At 38.7% G+C, this 8131-nt stretch overlaps 1 protein-coding gene across 1 annotated transcript in view; it reads left to right on the forward strand.

The window, feature by feature from the left end:
* The window catches only part of LOC129666449 (60S ribosomal protein L24-like), a 26402-nt gene extending 18686 nt beyond the window's left edge, over positions 1-7716 (forward strand). Inside the window, 1 exon segment of the mRNA XM_055593554.1 lies at positions 7391-7716. Within this exon segment, the coding sequence (XP_055449529.1) occupies positions 7391-7716 (326 nt within the window).
* Positions 7717-8131: the final 415 nt, after the last annotated feature.

The following is an 8131-nucleotide window of genomic DNA, read 5'->3' on the forward strand; positions in this document are numbered from 1 at the left end:
TGTGTGTGTGTGTGTGTGTGTGTGTGTGTGTGTGTGTGTGTGTGTGTGTGTGTGTGTGTTTAGGGCATCAAAGTAGAAAGGGACCACAAGAGGATAGAACCATGAGAGGTGAGAAAGAGAACTTACGAAAGAGGAGAAATAAGTCATAATGAAATAATGGAATAATTGTGACATAATAATAAGAGAGAGAAAGGCCAGTAAGAGTTATATGGAACAATGGGAAATATGTAAGGAGGATAAATGAAAATGAGCTATCATGGAGGCTGAAGAGATAGCTCGGTGGTTAAGAGCACTAGCTGCTCTTCCAGAGATCCTGAGTTCAATTCCCAGCAACCATATATAACCATATATAATAGGACTTCATTATCTCTTCTTTTGTGCATAAAGACAGAACACTCATATAGATAAAATAAAGTCTTTTTAAAATGAGATATCATGACGCATATGGATAAAAATACTATGATGAAACCCATTACCTTCTGTGCCAACTTGAAGAGATAAAAAAAGATAAAATGTATTTTTAAATCCTTCAGTCTGCTCTTGCGCAGTCTCTCCAGTACTCCAGATACTTCATTCTACTCTGTTTTTCTATTCTACCTTACCTAATATTATTTACTTATTTATGACATGACTTTTATTTATTTCCCTGCATAATGCTATTACCATATAATGTTAAGAATTTGGGACAGTTTATGCACCGACAAGCTGTGCCTCCCCACACATGCAACAAAGAATGGGGAAAGAGAATCAAGCTTTGCAAATCACGTGGCTGGAGCTGTAGATGTCCCGGTGGTTAAGAGAGCTTGAGGCACAGTCATGAGAACTGAAGGTCTGATCTCTGCATCTGTGTGACAAACTTCGTGCCCCTCAAGCTATCTTATTTTTGTCACCTGTAGAACATATTGCCTGACTTAATGGGTCAGGAGAAATAAATGTGTGAATGAATCTATTGTACTCCAGTGAATAGAAAGTAGTATCCCTATTGTTAGAGAGTAAACATATCATGTGGAAGTTAATTAGATCCACTTCTTTTGGCAAGAGAAGTAATAAAAACCTGCACTTTTCTTACCATATGCAGTGCAGCAAAAAGTAATCTACGTTATCAAGGCGAGCCAGATATTGATAACTTACCCAAGACCTAGAGAATATTTTTGATATTTGGGCTGACATCAGCATACAATAGGGAGAGTCAAGACAATATGAAGCAAATAGTTCCACAAAGTGTTTACTCCAACTTGGTCAAGACGGTCTACGTGTATCTTTACATAATACAATCCACCTTAATGTTTAGTAGTTCTGTGATTTACAAAGATTTACAAAGTTCTGCTGTGTATGTTTAAAATATCTCAGGATAAAAATTAAAAGGATAATTTCGTTGAATGTTTCATCATGTATAAGCAATACAAAGAAAAATTTTTCATTAATATTCAATATTAACATACAAAGTAGTTGATTTCACTGTGGCTATGCTTTAATATGTCATCATTTTTTGTTGTCAATCATTCCTCTCATTCCTCTCCCACACAGATCTACACATCTTGCCCAAATTGTTCCTGTGAGTGTGTACAGATCAGAAGAGAACTTAGATGTCATTACTTAGTAGTCATTTACCTTGGCTTTAAAAAAAAAAAAAAAGTAAAAAGTAAAAAGCAGGGTCTCTCATTGGCTTAGAGGAGTGGTTCTCAATCTGTGAGTTGCAACCCCAATGGGGTCACATTTCAGATATCCCACATGTCAGACATTTATATTGCAATTTATAACTGGAGCAAAATTAGAGTTATGAAGCACAAAATAATTTAACGATTGTAGGTCATCCCAGCACGAGGAACGCGATTAGAAGGTCTCAGCATTGGGAATCATGGAGAACCACTGACCTAGAACTTGCTGACTGAGCTAGGACTGATGGTCAATGCACCCCAGGGACCAACATATCTCTCGTTCCCCTGGGCTAGCATGAAAAGCATGTGCCGCTATGTGTGGCTTTTGTATAATGGTTCTCATGTTTTCGCACAGTTTTCCACTGGTACCCACTTCTCACACATATTCCATTCCTTCTTCATTGTCTCTATGTTGAGATCTCTTCCTTTCCTCTTGGGATTTCCGGGGTAGGGAGCAGAGAGAGCAGACATACACACAAATACACACAGACACTATAAATATACTTTATATGTGCATGTGTACATGTGTGCGTATGTTCTGCATATAAGCAAAAACATGAGTTATAGGGAACACTTTCAAAATGCCATGAATGGAAATTATCTAAAGCTGGTGTTCTTCACCTCATTCTAATACATTTTTTTCTTCCTTGAACACTAAAGACTAATTTGGCAGCAAGCCACTTTCTCTCCACTTTTAAGCCCTACAGAGCACTGGCCTAACAGAAGTTCTTTAGGCTACTCTGAGTATTCAAGCTTCTTCCTGAAGCGTCTTGCGTAGAAAGAACCATTGTAGGAAGGATGGTTGCATTGCAGGCAAAGTGGAGACTCTACCTAAAATACAGACATGTGCGTGTGTAGTTTTCTCATACAAAATGTTTCTGATTCTGAAAACGTCTGAGAGTCCAGGCAGTACTAAGCAAACGAGCATGTTCCCCTGCCAAGATCTGTGTATACCACTCACTTCACCTGGGACTGATTTCAGTTCCGTGCAAGCCCTTGCTGAACACTCCACAGCTGTGCTTACCCAAATATTAAGATAGAGACATCTTTTCTTGCACTTACCTAAATTCCTGTAATCATTTCATTAATGAAGTGCAGCTGGAGCAAAGATTTCACTTATCAACGAAAGTAACCAACTTAAGGGTTTATTGCCAAGCATTTTAAAGATTTGGTCAATTTCTACTTAAATTTATATAGCAACGTCAACATCTTCAGCCAAATATCTCCCAGCTCCCTTAAAATGTATAGCAACAGTTCCCTCAAAAGATGTTTTTATTTTGTAATCAAAGAAACAGCTACAGAAGCACACTAATAACCATTCATTATTTGATTTCTTCCTCTCAATGCTGACTTTAAGATAACCTGAACATTTCTGACTTTATTCGTCAGAAATATTGGGAAATTTGTGTGTTCTCTTTTGCCACATACGCTGAGCGGCCTTCGAACAGTCAAAGCTGCTCTGTCAGTTCACCTGAACAAGTTTATAAAAACAACTGGAGAGACTCAACCATCTGTCCTTAGACTCTCAGTTCACCTCTATGTATTTTTTTTTACATTTATTTGTCTAGGGGGGGGGCACATGATTTTGATGCATAGCTGAAAGGAGAGGACAACCTACAAGAGTCTGCCTTCTCCTTCCACCATGTGAAATCTGGGGTTGAGTTTAGGTCATAAAGCTTGGTTGCAGGTGTTGTGAACTGTGTCTTTGTTAGATTTTTTTTTTTATTGCTATGAGGAGACACCACGATCCCAACAATTCTTATAAAGAAAAATATTTAATTGGGGCCGGCTTACATTTATCACTGTGGAGGGAAGCATGATAGCATTCAGCCAGACGTGGTGCTGGAAAGGTAGCTGAGCATTCTACATCTAGCTCCACGGCCAGACAGTAGGTCACACTGAGCATCTGAAACTTCAAAACCCACCCACCAGTGACAAACTTTCTCCATGAAAGCCATACCTATTCGAACAAGGCCACACCTCCCAATAGTGCCTTTCTACAGGCCTATGTGGACCATTTTTTTCAAACTGATACATACATCAGCTGTTTTACAGCTTTCTTGAATATTATTTACTTTTTCTCATAAAATCATCCTAAAACTTGCTATATTTAAAATATGGTATAATATATTTAATATTTAAATATAGTCATTCGTTAAAAATAGTTCACTGTAAAGGACCTGGTTCACTTTCAGTTAATTCTCCTTCCTTCCTTTCTCCCTCCCTTCCTCCTTTTTCTCCTCCTCCTTTCTTATTCTCTCTGTTTTATATTTTCTTTCTGCTGAATTTCAGACATGTGTCTAACACCACGGAGCTGGCTGTATTTCTTCACTTTGTTTAATGGAGCCGTCGTAAATTTGTCAGTTTTACAAGTGAACGCATATGCGTAGGAGATGCATAAAGTGTGGGTCCAGCTTGACATTAAATCCTCCATTTTAAAAGTTTTATTTTATTTTTCCAGAAAACTAGCTATGCTAAGAAATCATTTTTAAAAGACGCCATGTTCAAGTGAAGGAAGAATATTTTAACTTGGCATTTTCCACGTTCCTCGAATTTCCAAACTGTATGACCCCCCTCGTGATGCAGAAATTTAATGTGAGCTCAGCCGTGCTTGAGCTCAATGATGTTTGCTATAGACTTTCTGCAATACTACCAGTTCAAGAACAGATTGTCTGACCTTTTGATCATCGTGCCATGGAAGAGTAAATACAACAGGGTTTGGATATCCACTTACCTGTAGCTAGTCTTTGCCAGTATAATAAGTGATCAACAGTGGACAGTCATGAAATTTGCTACTTCCAGTAGTAAAGAATTCTGCTGAGTGTCTGAGTGTCCTGATAGTCTATAGTTTACTCTCGTAGCCAGAGCGTCTACCAAATTTCTTGTTGGAATTTAAGTATATCATGTTCGTTACGTTTTCAAAATTTCCAGTGAAGAAAAAAAGCATAGTTGGGAATCAGATATTTCTGGATTCTGCTTAATCCCTCCTACCTTCTAGTTGCTGCCTAGATTATAAGTCACTTTATAACTGACTCTAGACTTTCTTCACAACTTAAACTCACCGGAATTAAGTTGGAACTTACAGATTCTATCATGATAGTTTTCCTTTTAAAAACTGCTGCCCTGTGTTGCCTCTGTAGTGGGATCACATTCCTCACCCTAGCCAGCTCCATTTCTTTGCCCACAATGTAGAAATACACCTGCCCTCTTGCTGCCTCCTCTCCTCTCCTCTCTGCTTTTGAAGCATACATGCCCACATTTAAGGACTGTCTTTGAAGCCGGGATCCTCATTCTGGAAACTATTTAGGAGAGCACCAGTATCACCGGTGTGTGTGATTCTCCACAGCGGTGGCGTTCTATGGCATCGGCCATGATACAGACAGAGGATGGAGCCTTCAACTCTACCCTCGGGATATCCACTGCAGGGCTTTCCAGCAGCTTTCTTCATCTATAGGTACATGCTACCCGCCTATGTCTCTGTATCTTTCTGTAAATACATCAATTTGGTTTTCAAAAGTACTGTCTTCTCTTCATCATGGTTTTTATGATAATGGGCCATTATGTCCAGAGAGAAGGAAGAAAAATCCAAAAACAATATACAGTAAGAAACATTATTGAAATCATTGAGTTTAAGTTTTGGAATGCAGAAATTTCAAAATAAGAAATGGCCTGAATTGAATTAAAAAGAAAAAGAAGAAGAAGAAATGGGAGGTTGACGAACGCTGGGGTTTCATGGCATGACCCTGCTTCTGAAGCCACCTTAACCAAAGTGAAGAGTATCACAGGGCCTCCAGTCAACAGATTTATGGGCAGAGAGTTAACACGAACCCACTCTGTTCCTTCTACATGCCTGCATTTTTCCCTTCACAAGTGCTGGAAAAATAAACAATCCAGATGATTTTGAAGAAAATTAAAGACTGGAGGAAATGGTCGGTTCATATCTCCTTGTTCTTCCTATTGCTGCCACTGGAATTATGCAGAGCACAGCTATTGAGAAATTCAAGACCAAAGTTACATGTGCCTTCCTGAATATCACCATGTGCAGAAACTGAGAATAAATATGATGACTGCTCATGAATATCTACTCCCAAGAGCAATGTTAGCTTTTTACTTAAAAAAAAAAAAAAAAAACAGTCCCACGCAGTTCCACCCTTTATTTTAGATAACTGCACCTGGGCTTTTTTTCAAAAGTAGCTCCAGGGAAGGAGGGGCCATGGTACGACATGCCTAGGATCCACTCCTGCTTAGCCGAGGCTCCCATTAGAATACCATTTGGAAGCCTATTTGACAACAATAGGTCTTAGCAAACAGATCGTAAAAACAAATTATACATATGGATACATATATAACGTACATTTAAAAATGTATTCAACACTTTACATGAGTTCTCTTGAAGAGTTCTTTTGAATAGACTAAGTTGTACAAAACTGGAAAAAATATGTTTTGGCTCCTAAGCTATGTATTTCTCTTACTCAGTTTTTCCCATTTCCATTTACTCAGATGTTCACTTATGGGCTTTTAAATCAAGTGTACACTATGAGAGAAGATCTCTGGTAGAGTCTAAAGGATGATGACTTTTCTCTCAGTCTACTGTCTACCTCAGCTGTTTTTAATTCAATCGGAACTTATATCAATATAGAAACAAATGTAAGCCAATAAATATCTCCTAACATGATCAAGAAAATATACACGCCAGGTATATTGAGTTGAAAATGGAATCTATGGCTGTGCTTTGCGGGGGAGGACACAGGCAGGAGGGAAAATTGCTCACATTTTCCTATAGAATATGACTGCTCCTTACATCCATCAATGGTGATCTTAGTCTCACATAACCATCATCTCACAGTTGAAGTTGCTAATGAGTGTTTTGTGTCTTAAAGTCATTAACAGTGGCATGCTACTGTTAATGACTGTAAAGAGTATAAAAGTACTTCAAACATCAGGATGTAGCTAGCAAACTTGGGTAACTGTTTTCTCAATTAAAAACTCACGGCCATATTAGTACGTCTGAAACTACTTCCTCCTTTGTAAAGAGTGAGCATAGTTGAAAATAACGTGGCACGTGATAGTTCTCAAACAGCAAGTTATTATTTCGAACCCTGTAGTGGGTTTATTATTATGTTCACCCTTTTAAAAAGTGCATTTTTACACTATAGCCTGGTGGTACTGATCCTAGTCCTTGGGAGACTGAGGCAAAAAAGACAAGGAATTCAGGCCATCTTTAACTATACAGTGAGTTGGAAGCCAGCTTGAGCTTCAAGAAACTTTGTCTCAATTTTTTTTTTCTTTTTAACAACTGCAACCCAGTTGTTAAAACTTGCCAGTTACTTTTTCAAAATTTATATTTCGGGGACTGAGATGTGGACAGGGTTATTTTATTATTGAAGGCTTCTTGGTGTGAAGTCTCTCTCAGTTCTCCTAATGAGCACGAAATGAAGAACTAGGCTCAGCTGAACCTGTCTTTCACGTGTTAGTGCTCTGTAGCATCCTTATACAACTGCCTCAGGGCATCAGGCCAAAAGAAGGAATAGCTTTTTGATTGGGCAAATTTTATAGCTCATGAGTGTAATGCCACGCTCTTTCGAGTTGGACATTTTTGTTGTTGTACTACGTAATAGTAAACACTCAAATGTTATGATGGAGGCACCGCAGTCCTCAGCACCAGATAGCTCAAGCGGACAAAAGACCTCGTAACTCACAAGCATCATTCCCTCCCCATAAATTACCAACAGCTAGGGATGACAGTGAGGAGCTGACCGCCATCCATTTCCACATTGCCATTCAGCACTCAGAAAGTCTACCAGAAACGAAGGAGGAAGTGATTTATGGTGTGTTGCAGGACGCCACGCTTGCACAGTACTGCATGCGGAGCAGAGATCAATTCGTGGCTTACAAATTTGTCACAGGACGGTGCGTCTTGCAGTCTGCCACCTTCAAATTAGGTGTCATGATGAGAGAAAAAATATGGCAGTGCCTTGGGAAGAAAATACCACGTTTTGATGAGGATCTGGAAATGGTCTGGGAGAGTGAGAGGTGGGATACCAGGAGTCTCATTTGATCACGGCATCTGGTCTAGGATCTAGGAGATAGAATGGAGAGAGAAAACACACAGAGGAACAGAAACTCTGACAAACAAATCAAAAGAAAGCCTGGGACTGTAGGTGTACAAAAACAAAACTGGCTATCAACAGGGAAACGGTCCTCATATGTCTTTGCTATAGTCTCCATATTGCAGAGAAAATCACTTTGTAACTCCACTATTCAAATAAATCCATGTAGATAAAACACCATGATCTGAATATGTATCTGCAAATGTTAATTTTATGGACTTTGTATTTCTGTTACTTTGATGGTGAGGCAAATCAAAGAGTGAACAGTTTTATTTCTACATCCATATCATTTATAAATTATTCTTATTTCATAGCTTAGACTTAAAAATCTACCTTGGACTAATGAGCAGGACAAGTAAATAA

This window comes from Psammomys obesus, unplaced genomic scaffold, assembly GCF_907164565.1.
Source record: "Psammomys obesus unplaced genomic scaffold, mPsaObe1.curated_primary_1811, whole genome shotgun sequence".
Classification (NCBI taxonomy): Eukaryota; Metazoa; Chordata; class Mammalia; order Rodentia; family Muridae; genus Psammomys; species Psammomys obesus.